At 33.8% G+C, this 22,881-nt stretch overlaps 7 protein-coding genes across 8 annotated transcripts; 5 read left to right on the forward strand and 2 right to left on the reverse strand.

Moving 5' to 3' along the window:
* Nucleotides 1-907: 907 nt before the first annotated feature.
* On the reverse strand, nt 908-2,630 carry LOC147949487 (uncharacterized). The gene is made up of 5 exons (XM_087471719.1): nt 2,472-2,630; nt 1,849-1,984; nt 1,654-1,723; nt 1,491-1,569; nt 908-1,375 (listed from the first exon to the last, which is right to left on the reverse strand). The coding sequence occupies exons 1-5, from the start codon at nt 2,628-2,630 to the stop codon at nt 1,007-1,009; spliced, it is 813 nt and encodes a 270-aa protein (XP_087327845.1). The 3' UTR covers nt 908-1,006.
* Nucleotides 2,529-6,283, forward strand: LOC104729419 (DEAD-box ATP-dependent RNA helicase 50). Of its 2 annotated transcripts, none has more exons than XM_010448386.2 (8): nt 2,529-3,227; nt 3,335-4,254; nt 4,358-4,552; nt 4,660-4,847; nt 4,945-5,158; nt 5,255-5,386; nt 5,484-5,659; nt 5,767-6,283. In XM_010448386.2, exons 1-8 carry the CDS (start codon nt 2,858-2,860, stop codon nt 6,002-6,004), a joined length of 2,433 nt encoding a protein of 810 aa, XP_010446688.2. In that variant the 5' UTR covers nt 2,529-2,857; the 3' UTR covers nt 6,005-6,283. The 2 variants fall into 2 exon arrangements, 1 of the variants encoding a protein (XP_010446688.2); XR_015570971.1 differs by having other exon boundaries at nt 2,708-3,227; nt 4,677-4,847.
* A 2,004-nt stretch (nt 6,284-8,287) lies between these two features.
* On the forward strand, nt 8,288-10,071 carry LOC104729513 (uncharacterized). Its single transcript, XM_087463602.1, has 2 exons — nt 8,288-8,753; nt 8,805-10,071. Exons 1-2 carry the CDS (start codon nt 8,288-8,290, stop codon nt 9,980-9,982), a joined length of 1,644 nt encoding a protein of 547 aa, XP_087319728.1. The 3' UTR covers nt 9,983-10,071.
* A 3,361-nt stretch (nt 10,072-13,432) lies between these two features.
* LOC104729606 (putative defensin-like protein 73) lies at nt 13,433-14,007 on the forward strand. Its single transcript, XM_019238409.2, has 2 exons — nt 13,433-13,645; nt 13,764-14,007. The coding sequence occupies exons 1-2, from the start codon at nt 13,570-13,572 to the stop codon at nt 13,904-13,906; spliced, it is 219 nt and encodes a 72-aa protein (XP_019093954.1). The 5' UTR covers nt 13,433-13,569; the 3' UTR covers nt 13,907-14,007.
* A 2,170-nt stretch (nt 14,008-16,177) lies between these two features.
* LOC104729666 (putative defensin-like protein 73) lies at nt 16,178-16,718 on the forward strand. Its single transcript, XM_019238436.2, has 2 exons — nt 16,178-16,319; nt 16,434-16,718. The coding sequence occupies exons 1-2, from the start codon at nt 16,247-16,249 to the stop codon at nt 16,583-16,585; spliced, it is 225 nt and encodes a 74-aa protein (XP_019093981.1). The 5' UTR covers nt 16,178-16,246; the 3' UTR covers nt 16,586-16,718.
* Nucleotides 16,719-17,703: 985 nt separating this feature from the next.
* LOC109132228 (defensin-like protein 74) lies at nt 17,704-18,184 on the forward strand. Its single transcript, XM_019243527.2, has 2 exons — nt 17,704-17,823; nt 17,936-18,184. The coding sequence occupies exons 1-2, from the start codon at nt 17,748-17,750 to the stop codon at nt 18,082-18,084; spliced, it is 225 nt and encodes a 74-aa protein (XP_019099072.1). The 5' UTR covers nt 17,704-17,747; the 3' UTR covers nt 18,085-18,184.
* A 715-nt stretch (nt 18,185-18,899) lies between these two features.
* Nucleotides 18,900-22,779, reverse strand: LOC104729714 (putative pectate lyase 8). The gene is made up of 6 exons (XM_010448742.3): nt 22,378-22,779; nt 22,029-22,094; nt 19,930-20,572; nt 19,747-19,850; nt 19,515-19,653; nt 18,900-19,358 (listed from the first exon to the last, which is right to left on the reverse strand). The coding sequence occupies exons 1-6, from the start codon at nt 22,455-22,457 to the stop codon at nt 19,137-19,139; spliced, it is 1,254 nt and encodes a 417-aa protein (XP_010447044.1). The 5' UTR covers nt 22,458-22,779; the 3' UTR covers nt 18,900-19,136.
* Nucleotides 22,780-22,881: the final 102 nt, after the last annotated feature.

A 22,881-nucleotide genomic window follows, 5' to 3' on the forward strand; every position in this document is an offset into this window, starting at 1 on the left:
CTTCTTTATACAAAACTTTTGGAAAAGGAAAAGGAATATATGGTAGAAAGAAGAAACTTTTGTAGCTAGGCACGAATCGATACAAAAGCAACGAAAGAATCAGTCAGAGCTCGATATGCTTATAATCGAGAAGAAGAAAGAAGATATATATTTGTGTTTACTAATACATGTGCGGTGTGCCTAGCTCCTTTTTCTAGTAGTATATATTTTGTATCCCCAACTTTAAGCCAGCTTGAAAGCACTCCTTGGTGGTTAAGTATCCACCATTCTATATATAGGCTTAGTCACTTTCTTACCCTTTCTAAAATTCTTACCTTCTCCCAAGTTTCTCGCCTTAGGATTTTTTTTTTTGTTTTTCAAAACCTTTTGGGAACATGTCCTACGCCTTTTACTTTTAATTTACCCTTCTCTTTGTTTATATGATGAGAAATATAATATTTGTTGTTGTCAAAATACAATTGTAGTTCACTTCTCTTGATGAAAAAGAAAATCGTATGATTAGACGATACGTACAATCTAGAGTAATAAGTAACTTGGCTATATTCCAATTAATATAGCTCCACATTCGATTCCTCGTCAAAAGTATATATTGTGTTGGCTTAGATTAATAGTACCTAAGATGGTCCGTAAGGTCAAGTAAAGGAGCAAGAACCAAATCCCAAAGTACATCTCAACGTACAAAAAACTCCTACTTTTAATGTGTGCCCATCATTATTTCTCTAGAAAGGGGAACTACCCACGGAAAATATATCAAATTTGTTAACTCAGCATATATACCGAATACATAAATGACGAGAAACTACTACATAACTAGTTAGGTTCCATACCTTAATATATATGTGCATAGCGTATATAACCCCTCCATAATGCTATTAATTATGTACTAACTAGAGTAAATATTAGATTAAAAAAAGTTTCGTACTAAATAACTGTAAAGAAAAAAGTTTGAGGGTAATGCAAATGTGGTTTGTTTCTCGTGTCTGTTTACATGATCAACATCGTTTAATTATGAAGTTTCTTCAACTACATATTCAACGACTCTCTCGTCTTGGTGTGTAACCTCAATTCCGTTGTCACGCTCTATTGTTACATCTTCGTCTTGTTTGGTGTCATGTGTTTGTTCACACATGTTTTCTACCGTTTGTTGATCAACATCTGGTTTTGTAACGGCCTCTTCATTGTCGTGGACCTCGTGGTGCACAACATCCGCGATAAATTCTAGATCAATTTCGCTAAGTCTTTCATTACGAACCAATGGTATTTGAGGTGCAGCTTCTCGATGATCAGTTTCATTGTCAATTTCATGTAGTTGAAACGATGAATTCTGAGGTGCAAAAGTAACGGCATCATGTTGTATGCTTGCCTGATGCCAGTTCTGCTGCGTCATGAATGGTAAACCATATGAGTAACAAATCCGCAGTAGTACCATTAGTAAAATATGAAAAGAGTTAATCAAAAACACAATACTATATGGAAATATAAGTTCTAACCATGTGTGTTGGTGTTGGTGTTGGGTAAAAATTATAATATGGATTATACGTGTAGAGAAAGTGTCCTCTAACCGAATCCCTGTACATATTAAAAAAAAAGAAAAATCCAAAGAAATTAGATGAAAACAATATTCAGTTTTAAACAAACTTATATTGAACTTACCAGACAGGGGGATGACAAAATGGAAATGGTTGCTGATATTGATGTGGTGGTCTCATCTGATTTAAAGATCCTGAAATTTTAAAAATTATGGAAAACACAAATTTTTTTGAGAAATTTTCGCTACAGCAAAAAAAAAAAAAAAAAAAAAAAAAAAAAAAAACTCGAATTAAAAATAGAAGAAAAATTAGAAGAAACCAGTTTGGTTAGGAAGGTTCATGTTTTTCTTTGCACCACCACGAGTAGCCAAATTGCAATTGGTTGTTCTCCCATCAATGACCGGGGTCGGATTTTCAAGAGCTCTAACTGCATACTCTGTCTCTTTAAAAGTAACCTAAAATTTCAACTCCCAAAAACAAAACAATTTTTTTTGAGATTATAAAACATCAAAAGCATTGACAGAAGATAAGTACAGAAAAAAACATGAGAATATATACTCCAATATAAACGAAATTCTTATGAGAAATATAAACGAAGTGTTTAAAAAAAAAAAAAAATAATAATAATACGGATCGATATAAGTGATTGGATATATATTAGCAAAAAAACCCTAATGAGATATCTCTAGCATTAAATATCATAAATACAAACGTTTTACAAATTTTAACCTGCAAAAGAACACGTCTTTGTTCAAATTAAAGGATATCTATCATAATTAATTAGAAGAAAAAAATCGTATTATACAATACAAACAAACGTGAGCATACAACAAATATACTTTAAAACCAAACATGAGAATGTAATTCACAAGAAGCATGCAAATTGCAAAATAATTGGTCATCATATATATGAAACAGAATTAGGGGAAAAAGGGTACTTACAAAACCATAGCCTTTGGATCGTACAGGATAAGTTTCACAAACAACGTTAGCATCAATGACTTCTCCGAATTGTTCGAAGTGTGTTTTCAAATCCTCTGATGTTGTTCTCCATGTTAAATTCCCAACAAAGATCTTATTAGGCTGATTCGTTTGAGACATGATGAATGAATGAAGCGATCTCTAACACAGCAGAGAAAACAGAAGCTGCAATCGTCGTTGTTAAAGAGGAGTTTAGTAGTGGTATTTATAATGATAGAGATTAGGTAAATTAGTTTCCTAATAGAAATAAAGTCAAATATTTAGTTAACCTTTTTTTTAATTTTCCTTTTTCTTTTGGGTTTGGGTAATGTCGTCTCTCTCATATGGCCTTATCTAGTTAGTATCTGATGAGTATCTTTATCACTACACCTTACCCGGTTATTTTATTTTCCCACGACACTCTGCTTAAAGAGAAGAAGAGACGAGATACTTTGGTGGTAAGAGAAGAGGGAGAGATGTTGGCGAGAGCTCCACCACCGTGTTTTAATTTTCCGGCGGGGAATAATAATAATTTCTGTAATCGGAGTGAGATTGTGCGGTTGTTTCGTACCCGCGGAGGCGGAGGAGTGGTATCTAGTGGTGGTTTCACTCGGCGGCCGTTGGAAACTTCGAGCTCGTACGACGATTCCACCGACGACGGATTCGTTATCATCGGTGCGGCGGATAAAGAGAATGGGTTCTCTCCTCCTCCGCCTTCTTCCGATTCGATTCCCTCAGGTAATATCATATTTGGTTTTTTTTGGTTTGATTCTTTTGTCTTCCTCCTCGAATTGTGTAACTGTAGTGGTGTTTTTGTGATTGATGATTTGATATGGTATTTGTAGAATCTGGGAGAAGAAACGGTTCGCGTTCGAGAGGTGTAACTGCTAGTTTCGGAAGGCTAAAGGCTCAGAAAGTGAAAGCTCTTGTTGGCAAGGTAACGCAGAAGAAGCAGCGTATGAGTCACAGTGAGGAGGACGAAGATGAGGATGACGCCTCTGATGATGGGGATTTTGCCGAGGATGAAGGTTTTGTTGGGTCATCGTCAATTCTTGATTTGATGAGGAAGAAGCTTGCTATGAAGGCTATTCCTAGATCAGGCAAATCTGTTGAGAGAAAAGAGGTTAAAAGATTTAGCAAAGTGCAGGAATCTAGAGAGTCAAGAAGGGATTTAGATAGATTAGGAGGAGATGATGAAGATACTGATGATACGGATAATGAGAGAGAAGGGTCACGTAGTTCATATTCAAAAGGTTATGCTGCTAACTCCAGGGGTAAGGGCGGTAGGCTTTCGGTTGCAAGAGATGTAGATCCATTTGAAGGACGTGATAGAGCCATTGATGAGGTTTCAAACCCTCGAAAGTATACTGACAATGAGAGAGCAGGATCACGGAGTTCATATTCAAGAGACTCTGCTGTTAACTCCAGGGGTAAAGAAGATAAGCGTTTTGTTGCCAAACACTTAGATACATTCCAGGGACGTGATAAAGCTTATGATGAGGTTTATAATCCTCAAAGGTTCAGTAATAACGAGGGAGGAGGATCGTATTCAAAAGGCTCTGCTGGTAACTCTCGGGGTTGGGGTGATAGGCGTTCTGTTGTATATGCAAGAGATATGGACGATTGGAGAGAGCAAAGGAATAAAACCAATGCTACTAGGGAGACTGGCTTTTTTAGCCGGAAAACTTTTGCAGAAATTGGATGTAGTCAAGTTATGATGAAGGCCTTAAAGGAACAGAATTTTGATCGCCCGGCACACATTCAGGTTCAAACTTTATTTTCCTTCTTGATAAATCATCTAGGTGCATGTGTATGCATACAATTTTCTTACTGTTATTGTTTTACCATTCTTGTTTACCATGATGCAGGCTCTGGCTTTCGCACCAGTTATTGATGGAAAGAGTTGTATCATAGCTGACCAAAGTGGATCAGGCAAGACACTGTCATATCTTATCCCTGTTATTCAACGTCTCAGAGAAGAAGAACTTCAAGGAATTAGCAAATCCTCTCCTGGGTGTCCTCGTGTTATTGTTCTGGTACCAACTGCAGAGTTGGCTTCTCAGGTTAACCTCTTTGTTTGTGAATGATATTCCTAGGTTGATTCATTGCTTGATTATGTGAATGTTTTTAGCTGAAGACAATTGTTTGATACATATGAAATACTTGACAGGTTCTTGCTAACTGTAGATCAATATCAAAGTCTGGAGTCCCTTTCCGTTCCATGGTAGTGACGGGTGGCTTCAGACAACGAACCCAGCTAGAAAACTTAGAGCAAGGTGTTGACGTTTTGATTGCAACACCAGGGCGTTTCACGTACCTAATGAAAGAAGGAATTTTGGGGTTATCAAATTTAAGATGGTACTTTAAATCTTTCAGCAAAGCAAAATTTAACAAGATGAACATTAACTTATGTACGGAAGTTGATGGGGTACAAACTTGGTAACGTGTCTTGCAGTGCCATCTTGGATGAAGTGGATATACTCTTTGGCGACGATGAGTTTGAGGCAGCCCTGCAAAGTCTAATAAACTCTTCGCCTGTTACTGCACAGTATCTGTTTGTTACAGCAACCTTGCCGCTTGAGATATATAACAAACTTGTTGAAGTTTTCCCTGATTGTGAAGTTGTAATGGGACCTCGTGTGCACCGTGTTAGTAATGCTCTCGAAGAGGTTGGTATATAAAATTAGTGATTGGGAAATATATACTTGATTGCTGAATAATCTTCTTTTGATCGTGCCTACCCAATGTTGAGTTGCTCCATGCAGATTCTTGTTGACTGCAGTGGAGATGATAATGCAGAGAAAACTCCTGAGACTGCTTTTCAGAACAAGAAAACTGCACTTCTTCAGATTGTGGAGGAAAGCCCTGTTCCCAAAACTATCATCTTCTGCAATAAGGTGCCATATTCCCCCACCTACTGCTATTCGCTACTACTAGAAACTTTTTGGACGTCTCAACAGTCACATGTAGAAAATTCTACCCTATTATTTGCAGATAGAGACATGTAGGAAAGTTGAGAATATATTTAAGCGGGTTGATAGAAAGGAAAGGCAGTTGCATGTCCTACCTTTTCATGCAGCACTTGCACAAGGGTCAAGGCTTACAAACATGGAAGAATTCACCTCATCTCAGCCCGAAGAAAATTCACTGTTTCTGGTTTGCACGGATAGGTACTTCATTATTGGGTTACTAGTATCATTTTTATGATGCTATGCCTGAACATTGAAGATTTTAACCTTTTTTTCTTTCTCCTTTTTTCTTTCCGAATCAATGGCAGAGCCTCCCGTGGGATAGATTTCTCTGGTGTTGATCATGTGGTGCTCTTTGACTTCCCACGTGACCCCAGTGAATACGTGAGACGTGTAGGAAGAACAGCAAGAGGGGCTAGAGGAGAAGGAAAGGCTTTCATCTTTGTGGTGGGGAAGCAAGTAGGGTTGGCACAGAGGATAATTGAGCGAAATCAGAAGGGTCACCCAGTTCATGATGTCCCAAACGCTTACGAATTCACAACATAAAGTTACTCTTTCATCTGCTCCTTCTCCTTACTGCAATCTCTGTGTCAAGTTATGGAGCCGTGTTCAAGTCATCATGATGAGCAGCTTTCCTAATGGGTAAGCAAGGGTAATGGTACTTCTTTTTGTTATTGTTGTTGTTGTAATGTGATGCAAGATGGCTAATTTAGTCACGTAAGAAGAGCTAGTGATGCATCAAGCATGGCATCCTTGTTAATCAACATGCGGAACATATTTGGTGTATATTCCTTTTGCAAATTCGAGTTATTAAGTTGTTGACAATTTTGATCGGATATTTAACTTGTTTCTAAATCTCAGTTACTTAAATTTGTAGCATGACCAAAAAATAACTTTGTTATATAAAAAAGCATAACTCACAATCGTTTTCCGTTGACTAATTAATTAAATTGAAATGTTGGTTAGGTAATTTTTAATATTTTATAGAACTGTTTCATGACATGCTTTAGTAAGCAACAATCTTAAAAACCACAAAGCTTTGTTACATTGGCAGAATCCCCAAAACCGAATACATTATTGACGTTAGGATCGTGAGACATATGTAGATCACATTATTTACGAACCGTAAGAATGAGAACCCATTTCTACAACTATGATAAGACTTTTGAGGGGTATATTTGTCAATCTGAAGAAATAGGGGCATGTTTGGTGCATCAACATTTTCAAAGAAGAAGAAAGAAATTAAAGGATTCCTTATTTTATTTGTAAGATTTTCAACAGAGATTTCAACCATTTCTAAAAGCTTTAAATATCTAAAGTTTACATTGGGTAAAAAGAATTGAAATGACAGCTGCCTAAGCTTATTTTAAAGTACATAGTAATTTTACTTAAAAATATTTAAAATTTATTTACTATCCCAATTATAAATGTTAGATTTTCTCCATTTGACGATTAGTTGAAATCCGGAACTAAATACAAGGCTAGATCTACTCTTTTGGACATGAATGTGACTTAGCCCTCTTGGTCATCGATGGTAATTGGGGTGACTTTTGAGAGTTTGAGCGAGGGAGACAATATCGGATAAGTATTGAAATATATTTATATATACCGTAAAATATTTGATTGTGAATAACTGATTTTGTGTAATATATTTGCATAATATTAATTGTGATTTGAAATAGAATTGCATAACATTATTTGTGATTTGATAACTAATATATTTGTGTCTATGATTTTACTCTTTTTTAAAACTCTAAAATATAATTGTATAGTATTATTTATTTACTCTTTTTCAATTTTAAAATAGAGTTAATGTAAAAAATAGAGATGGAAATAGGGTGGTTGTAATGTGTAATTTTAGGATAATTTTATCATTGACTTTGTTTTAGAGTAAAAGTCACGTGAGATTATGATATAAGCAATAAGTAACGAAGGCAAAGACTCGGAAATAGTCTAGTCATTGTTACTCGTGATCCATATGGTCAATTTATAATTGAAAGGCTAATTAATAAACAAAGGAAGTAGCTTTGAAATTGCCTACACGTAGCCATGTTCCAAGATTTAATAAAAACAAAGACTTAGCCGTTATCCCGGCTAATTCTGCCTTTTAAAAGAAGACTTTCCCGTTGGAGTAGTTAATGATTCACATGCCCGTTGGAGTAGTTTATACATTTTTACTAGTAAGTTTATTTTGTTTTAAAATTATAAGATAATCAGGGTTTCCTAATCTAGATTTAAAATTTAAACTGAATACTGATGATACAAATATCAAAAATAAATAAAAATAGGAAGACTCTAATTTGACGAACTATAATATGAATTTCATTTCGAAAAGAAAAAAAAAAATCATTCAATCTAGCTGGATTCTTTAATCCCGACTTTTATAGTATATGCTATAATATATGAACGAAGAGCTTAGCGACGAATAGCGATCATTTCAAAATAGGATACGCGCGGATCAAGAAATATGAATGCACACATAAACGCGGATCAAGACTTTTTTGTTTCTCATTTTCTTTTATTTGGGTTACAAATTCAACATACACGACAAAATGGCCTATTGATAAATGGGATAAATTACTATATATAAATATATAATGTTGTAAAATTTGTCACGATGAGCTGGTTCTGTCGGTAAAATCAGTGACTGGTTTAGTGGATCATATTATATACTGCTAGTTTTAACTCAAAAGGGATTAAAAATGGAAATGAGTTAGCAAAGAAGTAGATAAACGTACTCGAATCTTCTACAAACTTGTGTGTCTTTTGATACTCGATCTTCTGACTTTTACACACCCAACAAAAATCTATCAGATCCAGGACCCACCAATGGACGACCAACCAAAGCAAAAAGTGAAGATTCCCTGCAATCATATGTTAGACTACATACAATTGAAGAGTGGAGGATGGCCCGGATCATTTGACTATGATGTAAATACTTGCGCAGGATGCCATGAAGACTACGGGTACTGCTATTGGTGCCCAAGCTGCAGTTTTCGAGCGCATTCCGAATGCATCGAGTGGCCAGACACCATCGACCACCCGTGTCACTCCAGACATCCTCTCAAGAAGGTCTCTCCCGGGACAATTGACTATACAGATGGCAAATGCCATTTTTGTAGAGAAAAACTTATTGATCCAATGTATCATTGTTCCTTATGTAACTTCAGCATAGATGTGAACTGTTGGAGGCATCCACCACATCGTACTATATATCAACCAAAGAGCCATGACCATGCATTCACGCTCATGCCTAGAAAGATCACCTTCACTTGTAATGCATGTGGGATGGTTGGTGACACCAATCCTTACTTTTGTTCTGAGTGTGGTTTCATGCTACATAAAGACTGCATCGATTTGCCCCGAGTCATAAACATCAACCGTCATGACCACCGCATTTCCCGTACTTATCATCTCGGCCACGGAGTTTGGGATTTGTGTGGAGTTTGCCGCAAAGAGATAGATTGGAGTTTCGGAGCTTTCACTTGCAAGCGCTGTCCTCATTATGTTGTCCATCCAAAGTGTGCGACAAGGAAAGATGTGTGGGATGGAAAAGAACTCGAAGATGAGCCTGAAGAAGAAGAAGAAATTGAAGATCCATACAAGGTAATAAATGATAGAGAAATCATTCATTTCAGTCATGAACATAATCTACGGCTTGGTGATGATAATGTCACCGATTACGAAAAGGTGAGGTGCGACGCTTGCATATTTCCAATCAAGTCTGATATATTCTTCAAATGTGTGCATTGCGAGTTCTTCCTTCATAAAGTATGTGCTAGTCTTCCTCGGAGGAAACGAAGCATCATGCACACGGACAAGCTCAATTTACGGGTTAAGGATAAGGCTGCAGGCAAGTATTTCAAGTGTACATCTTGTGCCAAATTATTCGATGGCTTCAGGTACAAAACAACGTTTAATAAATTTGATGTTTGGTGCGGCTCTATTTCTGAGCCTTTTCACCATATACTGCATCCCCATCCCTTATACCACATCTTTTCACCAAAGGGAAGTTATAATACTTGTGGAGCATGTGACAAACCTACACAGTACGTGTTAAGCTGTACTGTTTGTGAGTTTACTCTAGGAATGGATTGTGCCACTTTACCAAATAAAGTGAAACACGCATGCGACAGTCATGATTTATCGTTGCATCGTGGCGTTCATGAAAACTCCAAGGGTCAGTTGTGGTGTGATATATGTGAGAAAAAGATGAATGGAAGCCTATGGTTTTATGGTTGTGATGATTGTGGATCCACTCTCCATACCAAATGTGTATTCGGAGATATGTATTACTTGAAGCCAGGGAAACGATACGGCGAAGCTGAACTAGTTGCCAACGATGGTATGAGTAGACCTTTTTGCATAATGTGTGGAAAGCGTTGCAGGTTCCCTTCCTTCCTTAAAGCTACTTCTCCAGATTCGACTGTTGTGTTCGCTTGTTCAATGGACTGTGCATACGATAGCCTCTGGAAGGAACGCCCCCACTTAGTGGAGAAATGGTTTTATGAAGTTAATCATTAAATGTCTCAAAGGTTCACAAGGCACATAAAAGGGTCATGACGGCCGACTGGAAGCTAAGATGTTTTGCTTTGCTTCCTATATTAGTTTCTTTTTTTTACGGTATTAGTTCAAGCAATGCATGGTTTCATGCATAATAGTTTTTTATTATATTTTTGAATATTTATAAAAACAATATTTTGTTCTTTTTCTATTAACAATAATAACATAATCAAATAATAGATTTTAAGATTGTATTCTAGTAAAATTGTATCAAACAAAATTATCAAAAAAAAATAGTAACTATGTGTAAAAATAATATATATAGACATTCCTCATTTCAAAGTTTAAAGAAATATAAATAGAAGCTATATTATACAAATAAATATAGCTAACAAAAATAAAAAAAAATATGAAAATTTAACCAAAGACATTTTATCTTGAAAGATAAATCAAGAATGAAATTTATAATAGTACTGGGTAGGAGTTACATTTGAGTTAAATGTAGAATTACACATGACATTAAATGTGAGTTAATTAGAAATATAATTTCTTTTATTTTTTTTTTCTATGAAAGGAATACCAAGTAGCCAATGAAATTTTAAACTTACACGTGATTTGTTTTTTTGTTGATATAAAATCATACATAAAAATTCAAAATATTATTTTGTAAGTGACAAACTAAATTAGTTTTCTTATAACATCATATGAACTTCAATCTAAAGATTTTTTAAAATCCCAAGAAAAATTCAAAATATTAGTTTTCTTTATTTTACTCCATTTAAATTTAAGTGCTATAAGATAATAGAGAATTAGACATGGATCTGTTCAACCTCATGACATTGTGGGATGAATATAGTAGAATAATATTTAAAATGGATTACTTATAAGATGATAATCTAAAATATACAATGGAGATAAAAAATTTAAAACATCTAAAACAATGTAATATATATATATATATATATATCTGTCAAACTCCAAAAATATAGAATTAAGCTTTTACATTGAGATATGAATTGATTTCTTATACAAATACAACAACAACAACAAACACACACAAAAAAAGATTTGAGATATAGTTGAAGAGGATGAGAGGATGAGAGAATGAGAGAATGAGAGAATGAAAGAATGAAAGAACGAGAGATCAAATATCTAAAGTAAAGAATTATGATGTTAATGTGACTTAACCCTCTTGGTCATCGATGGTAATTGGGGTGGCCATATAAAACTGCAGAGTGCTAAACAGAACAAAATTTTTTGAGAAACATATTGAAACAACCAAAAATTCAAAATCAAATAATTTAAATTCAAAATCAATATCTAATGGATTTAAATTATTTGATTTTGAATTTTTGGTTGTTTCAATATGTTTCTCAAAAAATTTTGTTCTGTTTAGTACTCTGCAGTTTTATATGAGAACCTTGGATAAATTTGAATGACTTTATTGCTTTGAAGAAACACACTAAACGAGTATCTATCAAAGTTGGGAGAGATAGAGAAGTTAACAACATCAACATGCCATTGACGCCTGTAAGTTTTTTCATTAATTAATACTTAAACAACTGGGTCAATTGTTTGTGACTGATTTGTTAAAGAGATAAAAAAAAGTTTGAAAGTTCTCATTGTTTTTTTCTTGTTAGATTGGTGTACAATTACAACCGATTATCCTTCTCCAAGTTATTATATCTTTGCAGTATTAGTTTTCACAGAATGTATGGATGGTGGGAGTGTGACAAGTATTTTTCCTCTTCCTCTTTCTTAATTTCTAGATTCAGTTTTTCAGTTATTTTTCCTCTTTCTTGATTTCTGTTTCCGTTTATGTCTTCCTCTTTCTTAATTTTTGTTTCCGTGTGTGTTTCCTTTAGCATGAAACTTAGGGTAATTCTGTTGGTGTAGGTGTTGGAGGATGATGTTAATAGGAGATATACTTCATTCGATGATTTTGTTGTACTTTGCGCTAATGGAGAGACTGTGAACAGTCTCCAACAATTGTGTGAGCTAATAATATATTCACATGAATATGTGAGGATAGATTTAGAAGACAACATGGTGGTTATAATCAGTTTAAGCTCTCATAAAGAGTCACATGTTCAGCTCTTGAAATCTCACCGGGTGATCTTTGCAATGTCTGAAAACATTGAATACACCCTTACTTGCCTTGGAGAAGATCAATGATTATCGAATTAGCTCTGTCTCTTCTAGTTTTATTGTGTTTAATTCTAGACATACTCATTCTCTCACTTTTATTTTGTTTAATTCTTGTATGAGACATTTTATTGTGTTTAACTCTTATATGAGACCTTTTATTGTGTTTAGTTCTTGTATGAGACACATTAGACTTATTTGGTATGAGTAACCGATTACGAAATTGCTAGCTAGGAGAAACAGATTGAGTGATGTGTTAAGTATTGACTATAATTGTGTTTATAATGAAGTGGTTTGTGTGATATTGTTTAGATGAGATTTAGGGAATGAATTGATCTGCCTATAGCATATAAGTATTTATAAAGAAGTCTGTTTATAAAGGGTTCTACGCTAGATGAAAACTCCAAAATTGTGGTTAAAGTTGAGTTTTTTTTTAACGGGTGCACCAATGCAACAAATAAACCAAAATTTTGTTTAAAGTCAAACTCAACTTTTAGGTAAAAATTTTCTCTAAAAGCACAGTTTTCTTATTTAGAAAAAAAAACGAGAGATGAACAAAATTAAAATGTAATCTTTAAACTAACTACTTTTTCTCTAAAGTTCCAGTTTTCCTCAAATCCAGAGATGAAGTCAGAAAATAAAATTTAGTTGCAAATATAATGAAAAAATGCTTAAAACAGTATGTCGTTTCTTCACCCTTTCTTAATATTTTTGTTTTTAAAACTAGCGCCTCCTCCTCTCCCGGAAAAAGACACCCGAGAACAAGTTTGCTCTGAAGTTGGTCAAGTTGACCGAGAGAAAAGGTGGCAAGTGCTTGGAGCAGTTGCATGGGCCAAATGTAATGAAAAAGTGCTCAAATCATTTACCGAGTTGGGTCTCGCATCATCGCTAGTTTGTCTGAAAAACGTCCCCAACTCCCTCATCAAACAAGGAGGTGTCACAAAGGAGGAAGCTACTGAAATCATTACCAAGATCGAAGCTGTCGGTGAAGTTGCTGTTATGGAGCCGTGTTTATGATGATGACCAGCTTCCTAATTGTTTGTCTTTGTGACTGACACTCAGCACGTACGTCCGTAGTAGTTGTTTTGTAAGAGAAACAAAAATAAATAATAAAACCATTTTACATGTAAAAGGATTTGATGGACTCAAAATCTCTTTAGATTTGCAATTAAGTTTTTGAAATGTGCCATTTAAAGTTGTATTAATAATTAAGGATTTGAATTGTATTAATAATTAATACAATTCAGATTTTAAAGTTGTACTATCTATCTATATATATATATATATATATATATATATAAATAAATAAAAATAAATATCCTTGGATTGGCAAAAACTATTTAAAGGTTTTAGTTGGTGAAAACTAATTCACATCAGATTTTGTTTGAGTGGCAAAAACCTTATATAAAGAGCTCATAAGAACAGATCTAAAAGCAAACGTGATATATTTGGCAACAAAGAAAATGAATTGCAAGATTGGATTCATGAGCTCCACCATGGTGATTACTTCAATAGTCATCCTATTTCTCTTGGTTTCAGGTTAGACTCTTTCGATCGTGTCTGTTTTAATAGCAAGCTATGAGAAATATTAATAACATGTTATCGTAACTCAAGTCTTATTTTCTTTAAAATTGGTATTGGGTGAAAATTAATGTAGGAAACGGTGAAGCTCAACCCAAAAACTGCATTGGATTATGTAAAATGCTTTTTGACTGTTCGGCCGCTTGCATCAAGATGGGATATACAATGGGCCAATGTATTGGCTGGAAAAACCCCGATATATGTTGTTGCGACCATTAGACCATCCTCATCGCACAACCCCTTCAAAAATGTCTTTAATTAATTTTATTTATTAAATCTTAAATTAAATAAATTAGAACCGATCAAAATATGACATATTATTTAAGAGTGTCCTCAGTAATCAATAGAGTCTTAAATAGTTAAATGTCTTCCGAAAGACATTTTTATTTCTCTATCTTGATGAATGTCTTTAATCTAATATTAAAAAAATTAGGGAAAACACCCCATCTATAACCAATCGATGTGCTCTTAAATGTTTCGTATATAGATGTATTTAATGTACATCAACAAAATTTAGTAAATTTATATGAAAGTAAAATATTAGATTTAAGTAAAATAATTCTAACAACTTTGATTAATTAAAATGAAAAAGAAAAGGAAAAAAAGAATTTTTTTTTGTATTTAAGTAATAATTAGTTCTAATATATTATAATATATATTTTTCAGCAAAAAAGCTCTTGGGCACTATTATTGAAAAATTAATCAAAACCACTTCTTTTGTATTCAACAATAGAGTTGATGAACTTGTACTACATACTTATACATTTTTGGGGTTGAACGAATGGATAACAAATATGTTCGCACAAAAATACTATAATGTATACATAGGCCAAAAGCCAATAGTTTAATTGGTAAAAATATTAGGTAAATTACAATTTAGAAATCGCTGATTGGAGTTGCTATTGGAATGAGACTATATAAATATGTTCTGATCGCGAACCTGAAGAGATCTATGGAAAATATATAGCTAGATTGATTGGGAAATAAATATAAAAATGTGTTAGTCAATTAAGAGAAGAAAGTTAGTAAAGGTTGATCAACTATTATTTGAAGCTTGTCATAAGACATCGAAGCATTTTGATCACATATATAATAGCTCTTCTTGGACTTCACCATTTTGCATGTAAAAGGATTTGATGGAATCAAAATCTTTTTAGATTTGCAATTAAGTTTTTGAAATGTGCCATTTAATTAATAAAAATTAGTACAACTCAGATTTTAAAGTTGTACTATCTATATATAAATTAATAAAGACAAATACCCTTGGATTGGCAAAAAATTACCTAAAATAAAAATGAAATGGGTTTTGATTCTTACACCGTCCGAGAGTATACCTAAATAGTTAGAACTTAGAACACATTATAACATTTTCATTTTTCTTCCCTTTGTATTCCAAAAATTATGCCTCCCTTTGGTTATGCTTGGATTAGTTCATCTAGTATTAAGCTTCGTTTAAGCTTAATTACTTGGTCGTTGTGGCGTTGAAAGGTTCAAGTGGGTCTCGATTATCTTACGGTCAAATCCCGGGAGACCCTTGACAAAGCATTTATAGAGAAAGATGCATCTTATGCGGAGAAAACCAAGTTCCATTCTCTTGTTATGGCCATTTGTGTTGAAGCCCGTTATCATTTGTTGGTATGCGGGAAGTCCTTATGGTTTTCGAGAGCTAAATCAGTCTCGAGACAAGATGTTTTTGGTTTAAACATTGTATCTGTAAAATTCTTTCATTTTCTAGTTGTAGGTTATGGATAGATTTTTGTGTCTCTGTAATTTCATTCTCGTCTTTTGTCTTGTGATTTGTAATCTTTCCGAATTCTATTATCAATCAATATAATCTTTTTAGTGAAAAAAAAAAAACAATGAAATGGGTTTCTTTTTTTTTGCATGAACGTAGTCAATATATTGTTGATGAATCACGTGAATCTGTGTTATTGTGTGTGTGTTTTTTTTTGTTTGGGTTAAAGATTGTGTTAGTGTAGACGGAACTCTTCCTTCCGATGGGTATTTGGGCTTTTGTCAGTTTTTGTAGTGTTTAGTTATTGACATGCTTTAGTATTAATTGCATGTAAAAGGATTTGATGGAATTAAATTCTCTTTAGATTTGCAATTAAGTTTTTAAAATGTGCCATTTAAATAATAAAAATTAATATTTTCTCTGTCCCAATATACAAGATTTTAAACCTTTTTTTGTTCCATTTTATAAAAAAAATTCCAAGTTTCTATGTATTGTTTAATATTTTTTTACTACTTAAATTCTGTAGTATTTTTTTCTGTTAGTTGAAGTTTGTTAAATGATAAATTTTTTATTGTTTCTTAAAATTTGTGTTTCTTTTGCCAAAAAATCTTATACAATGAGAGTGAGAGAATATAAGTCAGATTTTAAAGTTGAATGCATAATTAATATCCTTGGATTGAGAAAAAATATATTAAAATTAATGTCTTAGTTGGTGAAAAGTGAAAACTAATTCACATCAGATTTTGTTTGAGTGGCAAAGGTATTATAAAAAGAGCTCATAAGAACATGTCCAAAGCAAACGTGATATACTGGCAACAACGAAAATGAATTGCAAGATTGGTATCATGAGCTTCATGGTGATTATTTCAATAGTCTTCCTATTCCTCTTGGTTTCAGGTTGGTCCTTTCATTTCATGTCTGTTTTTAAGCAAACTATGAGAAATATCAATAATGTTTTACTGAAACTTAAGTCTTATTTTCTTTAAAATTGATATTGGATGAAAAAAGTAGGAAAAGTTGAAGCTCAACCCCAAAAGTGCATTGGATCATGTACAAGCAGTTCTGCCTGTGGAAACTCTTGCATCAAGATGGGATACAAAATTGGCGAATGCGTCGGCTGGAAAAAACCCAATAAATGTTGTTGCATGTTTCGTATGTACTAGATTCATTTGAAATCATCAGCAAAAAATATACTTGATGAGTAATATAGCTAGTACTATATAACAAAAGCGTGCGAGTTCTGATAACCTCGGTTTAACTCAAATAATGGAAAAAACATATTATTACATTAACAAATAATTATAATGTATCATAATGTATATGTACACATAGACACAAATCACAATCCCGTTTGACGAAAAAAAGTTTAAGAACATAGTCATCGGCCATCAGATACACTTCTACACCACATGTCATCCATCTAAATAATGTAGTTACAACTTACACAACACATTATAACATTTTTTGTTACTACGATGTGTAATTTATTTTATATGGACCACATTTTCAATTAGTCAATTTAATGTTGAAGCATCCTTTAATTCATCTTAATAGAGTTTATATTTAATTTCGAGAATATATAAATCGTCGAAGATCCACATAAACTTGTTTTATATGAGTTTCTATACATTTAATATATTGTTCAGGTTGTTATATATATTATCGACAAATGTGTGAGTTGTTGACACTTTTCATCCGCTTGATTTGGTCTCCGAAACTAAGAAATCTAAAAGTAATTTTGCTGACAAAAAAACAAAAAGATGTAAAGAATGACGTCAGAATCGGTTATGTATCATCAATTGGAGAGTCAATTAGTATGATGGAAGTCAACTTTTTTATCACAGCTTCAACGAAGTTTTATAGATATTTGGTTGTGACTACTTGTGAGGAGTCGGTCATGCGTAAGAAAATGATAGAGAATGAAATTTAGGTTGTTTTGGAGTTAGATAATCTTCTACTGAAACTATGGTTGAAACTTGAAAGTAATTGAAGTAAGAAGCCTGCACAAGGATGTACTTACTACAAAGTCTACGATACTACTTAAAAATGTCGTCCAATGTTTGAATAACGTACGCCTTGCATGAAAAAAAAGATTAAGAAAATCAAAATCTCCTTACATTGGGAATAAAATAACTAAGTTAACTAATACAGTCAACGTTTGACCAAAAAAAAAAAAAAAAACTAATACAGTCAACGAAAAAATATGGTAACAATATATATGAAATATGCTACTGAAAATGAAAACGAAAACCAAGGTATAAATATATTCACTCGAGTCTGAATATCAATAAAACAGATTTTGAGACAAAGCAAAGTGATAATACAATGAAAATGAATTGCAAGATTGGATTCATGAGCTTGCTCGTGATTACTTCAGTAATGTTCCTCTTTCTGGTTTCAGGTTAGGCCGTACATCTCATTTTGTAGCTAAATTATGAGAAATATCCAATATTGTGTTATCATATTCCAGTTTTCTTTATTTACTTTTCCTGGTTTGGGTGAAATTAATATAGACAAGGTAGAAGCCCAAAAAGAATGTGTTGGGGTTGGACCATGTAAACTGGTTCGGAACTGTAAGGCGGCTTGCATTAAGAAAGGATACAAAGTTGGCCAATGTGTTGCCTGGAAGGATGACGATCCTTTTATATGTTGTTGCACCTAACTAGTTTAACTCCATAACTTAACATTGCATACCTAAATCAAAATGTTTTGTCAATGGTCAAAATACCAAAGTAAAAATATACTCCCTCCAGTTTTTTTTACTTGTCGTTTTAGAGCTTTGCACACAAATTAAGAAAATAGATCAATGTTCTATTATACCCCTTCTTTAATACATTTTCTAATTTTATTATTGGTCAAATCATTAAAATAGTTGAAATAAAATTGGTATTTTTACCAAACATTGGAAACTTAAAATGACAAGTATTGGAAAACAAAATTTTTCCTCTAGAAATGACAACCAAAAAAACCAAAGGGAGTACTATGTTATTAATAATATGCTCCAATCTTCTAGAACCGCACCCTTAATCAAAAAGCCATGTAAGTTTTTGGATACTTTGAGAGCAGATATGCACAAACAAATTAAATTGTCCGTTGGTGAATAATGTCGTAACTCTTGAGTAGTAAGTAAAGACAAGTCAATAAGAAGAAAAGACAAATCCAATTAGTTCAAATCGGGTTGTAATAGAGGATATATATCAATGACATGATCGTTGGCCAAAACATCACATGACTAAAAAAAAAAACAGACCTTTCTTCTTTAAAGCACACTGGCATCTTTGCAATCTCATGTGCTTCTTGTCTCTCCTTTGTTTCCTTGTAATGTTCCACGTGTCCCCACCACATTCACTTCCCTCATATTTTTCAACCTATTCACACGACATTACTATTGATTCCTTTGAAGCAACCGGCAAAGTACATTTAGTGCTTTAAAGCCACTAAAAGCAAGATAACGACTAAAAGCAAGAAGATAGAGACTTAAATAAGAAACAACTTTATATCAATGGAGGTGAAAATAATAATCATATAACATTATATTACAGTTGAAGCCATTTTAATTAGGCCTCCACATCCAATAGGAAGTGTATATCGCAACAACCCCAAGAGTGAAAAAAAATAAAGTGAGAAAAAGCAGAGTTGCCTGATATGAGTAAACTTGTCGACTTCTGCACAACCCAAAAAAGGTTTTTTCTTTTTCTTCTGATTATTGATTAATTAACATCGACGACCGGCTCTGCAGTTAAGAGCACCCGAGTAAGAGGTCATTGTGCCTACAAGTGAGGATGATTTGGCTGATAAACTCGAAGCTCTAGCATAGTTGGCTCCAGCTCCAGCTCCAGAACGTGTGAAAAATGCTCCGTTTAAGAAAAGATCTCCTTCTGATCTCCAATTCCAGTGCTTCCATTTCGATTGTCCTGTGTACTCTCTCTTAGTAACCTGCCATGTTATCAATCATCGCGTTAGAAAAATTCAATGTCACAGTTTGTGTTTCCATTGCTACACAATCAGTAGTGTAATCGTGACAGAACCAATGTCAAAAACACGGTATAAAGATCCATCCTTTGAATCAAGTGATAGTCAAAAGAAACATACCTCCTTAGCAAATGGGTTAGTTGGAGCAAGAAATCGATTGCCCTGACTGTTGATGGTGGGACTAGCACTACCACCAATTGCATACATTTCCCAGTGCGTGTAGTCATTGTTAACTACATGGAAATATCCATGCCTACACCTACAAAGACCAAAATGTTTCTTACAATCAACACAACTGGCAGGTACTCTCATAAAAATGTTAAGAACATCTTCTTAAAGGTAAGTTAGTTACCTCGGCATCCTCTGGATTAAACCCTCACCAAAATGGTTGTAAGCAATTGTGACTTGCATCACCTTGTCTCTTGTGTATGAATCACTGTGCCCCAACAGCATAACCTAGTAAAACACATTCTCTACTCAGTTGCTGCTAAAACCACAATTCCCAATTCCATGAACAGAGCCAAGTGTTATATACCTCATTGTGATGGGTGAAGAAATTGTTGGAGACAGTAATGGCGGTGGAGCTCATAACAGCGTCAACAAGCCCATCAGCACAATTAGAAAGAGAATTGTGATCAATCCAAATATGACTCGACCCAAAAATCGAGATAGCGTCACCATCAGCCATCGATCTCCACCCGTAATGCGACGGAGAGCTTCTAACCATAGCGTTACCCGTAGGCTTACAGTCATGTATATGAATCCCGTGTACGATAATGTTCGTGACGTACTGAATCGTGAGGCAAGCGCCATTAGCGATGTGGACATTGACGCCACGGCCGTCGATGGTTTTGAAGCTATTCATGATCAGCTCTTGTTTCAAGGTTATCACCATGTCGCGTTTGAAGATGATCCATAGCGGTTCCTCTTGGATCACCGCGTGACGGAGTGTTCCCGGTATGGGGTTAACCGGGTTGTCGTCATTAGGGTTGGTTACGACGTAGTAACGACCGTCTCGGCCTCCGATTGCGTTGCGGCCGAATCCGATTGAGCAATCGGCTAAACGTTTGCGACGGAGCTGCCATTTACGGTCGCAACGCCAGCAATCGTCGATTGGGTTGCCGGTGGAGCAGGAGAAGTAACCTAATCGTCTCCGCTCTGTGCTGTTTCGTATGCTCCTGTTTCATCGGTTAAACAAACGTTTTACCCAAATTTAGTAAAATTTTTATCATTTACTTAACCAGTAAAAAAATTAGTAAATCTGATTTAATTTATTTTTTGTAACCAATTGTTTTTTTTTAATGTAAGTATATAAATAATGTTTACAAAAAAAAAACATGAAATATGCAAAATATTTGTTTGTGGTTTTTGTACTAAAGATTATTACAAGTAAACTAAGTAAGATACAATTTAGAAAGACTTTTTAGTACCACTAACTAAACTTGCAAAGTCAAGAGACATGATAATGTGTTATACTGTTATGTATATCGACTAGAAAGAAAAATCCAAACTGTTTGCTCAAAAAACCAAAAAACCAAAAAAAAAAAAAATGAGAAAAAAGAAAGAAAACATGTTATGAATGAACTATGAAGTGTACGTGTCAATGCATGTGGGCATGATGAGCATGTGCATCTGCTCTGTCAAAATCATTGTTTGAAAAGAAACGATTAGTGCTGGAAACATTACACATGTTCTCGAGACTGGACCAATCAATAATAATGTATATCGTTTTGGTTGTATGATCAAAATGCATTATTGCTTTTAATGAAGAAGAAGCTACCGATTACTTTTACATGTCAGCTAGAGTAGGAGAATAAGCATAAACCATAAAGTACCTCTCCTCAATCCTCACTCACGACAGTTAAATTTAAATTATTGAATGACATAAATATATAATATATATATATATATATATATATATATTTTGAACAAATGAATGACATAAATATGTATACATACAAGTATCTGGTACAACTGTTTTTTTAGTTTCCTTTTCAAGGGTTAAACTCCTTTCTGTTGGAATGAGCTTTATGTGATTCATCATTTTGGTATCACTATAAACTAAAAAACTAAAATACTAGTGTTTATTGAATTGGCTTAAGATTACTGATGTTATATATGATGGGTAAAAGAGTTTGTTGTATTATTTTTTTTTTGTCAAAAAAAAGAGTGTTGTATTTATCTAAGAGAATATTTTTAAAAAATAATTTAAAAAAAAAGGGACTAGTCAGGGGAATGTGGCTTTGGGTTGGACCCATTTTTGACTAGAGAATATGAAAGTGATTTGTCAAAACTGTTTCAAGATAACTTCATGTGAGGGTTGCTGCTTCTCTGTTTTGTCATAAATTCTACTACCTTTTTTTTTTAATAATCTTTTTCCCCTCTGGTTAAAAGAAATATGAAGAGGGCATATGAAAAAGTTTAATTATTGTATTCAGAAAAGCATCACGAGAAGCTGCTATATATACCCCTGGATGTAAGCGTTTTGTAATTTCTTTTTGATAATTGAGTTTACTATAGGTGAAAAATACATAGTAGTATTATATATTTTATCATTGTTAATTATTAGTAGTAAAGTTTTTTAAAAAAACATGTATATTGGTGGAATAAACTTTGTTATATGGAGAAACTCACATGTCCACCATAGCAGCTACTTCCTCTGGGTTCTCAACCGCATGTTCATGCCATGTTTCATTCGACCTGGCAAAACATTTATTATACAATCACACCATTATTGTCTCATTTATGACCTCATATTAGTACGTATTTTATTTACACAATAATTTTTTGTATTTTTTTGAATTGAGATTGCCCTTGGACCCTCTTGGTGAACAAGAACACGTATAATCAAGCTACATTGAGCTAGAATATCTTTGATGGATGATGTCATACGTCTTGTAACATCCCAGAGCATTACAAGTCTACTTACCAAATGTACAAAAAAATGACAATCATGATGATGATACTAATTAGTGGGTTATACCTGGATGAACTGACGCCGATAAAGAGAGTTGCTAGAAGTAATGCAGAAGCAAAGAGAATAAGTTTTGTGACATGAGCCATTGTTATATGGCTATATTGTTCTTGCTCTGGTTCTTTCTAGTTGTCTCTGTCTGAAGAATAGGCTTTTCTCGAAATGAAAAAGAAAGGAAGGTGAATAGGAGAAGAAGAGTAGAAGAAAGGCTACGGGAGAGAGAAGTTAATATAAGAAGAAGATTGCGTGACCCATTCCCATTATCTTATTGGCCTAATTTCATATAAAATAAAAAAAGAACAAATAAAGAGAAGCTTCAAAAGTAATACTACTAAAAATACTATAAGATTTTCAATTTTTTTTTAATTCCGCAGAGTCATGAATCTGGTTGTGATTGCTAATCTGGACGATGATTAAATTATTCAACCATTATGTATGATTTTAACTATTAAAAAATTATGTGAAATGTGAGCTTCATTCATCATCTCCCCGAGATAAATTAGCAAATATAGC

The sequence above is a fragment of the Camelina sativa genome, chromosome 1 (genome assembly GCF_030686135.1).
Source record: "Camelina sativa cultivar CO46 ecotype springtype chromosome 1, ASM3068613v1".
Lineage (NCBI taxonomy): Eukaryota > Viridiplantae > Streptophyta > Magnoliopsida > Brassicales > Brassicaceae > Camelina > Camelina sativa.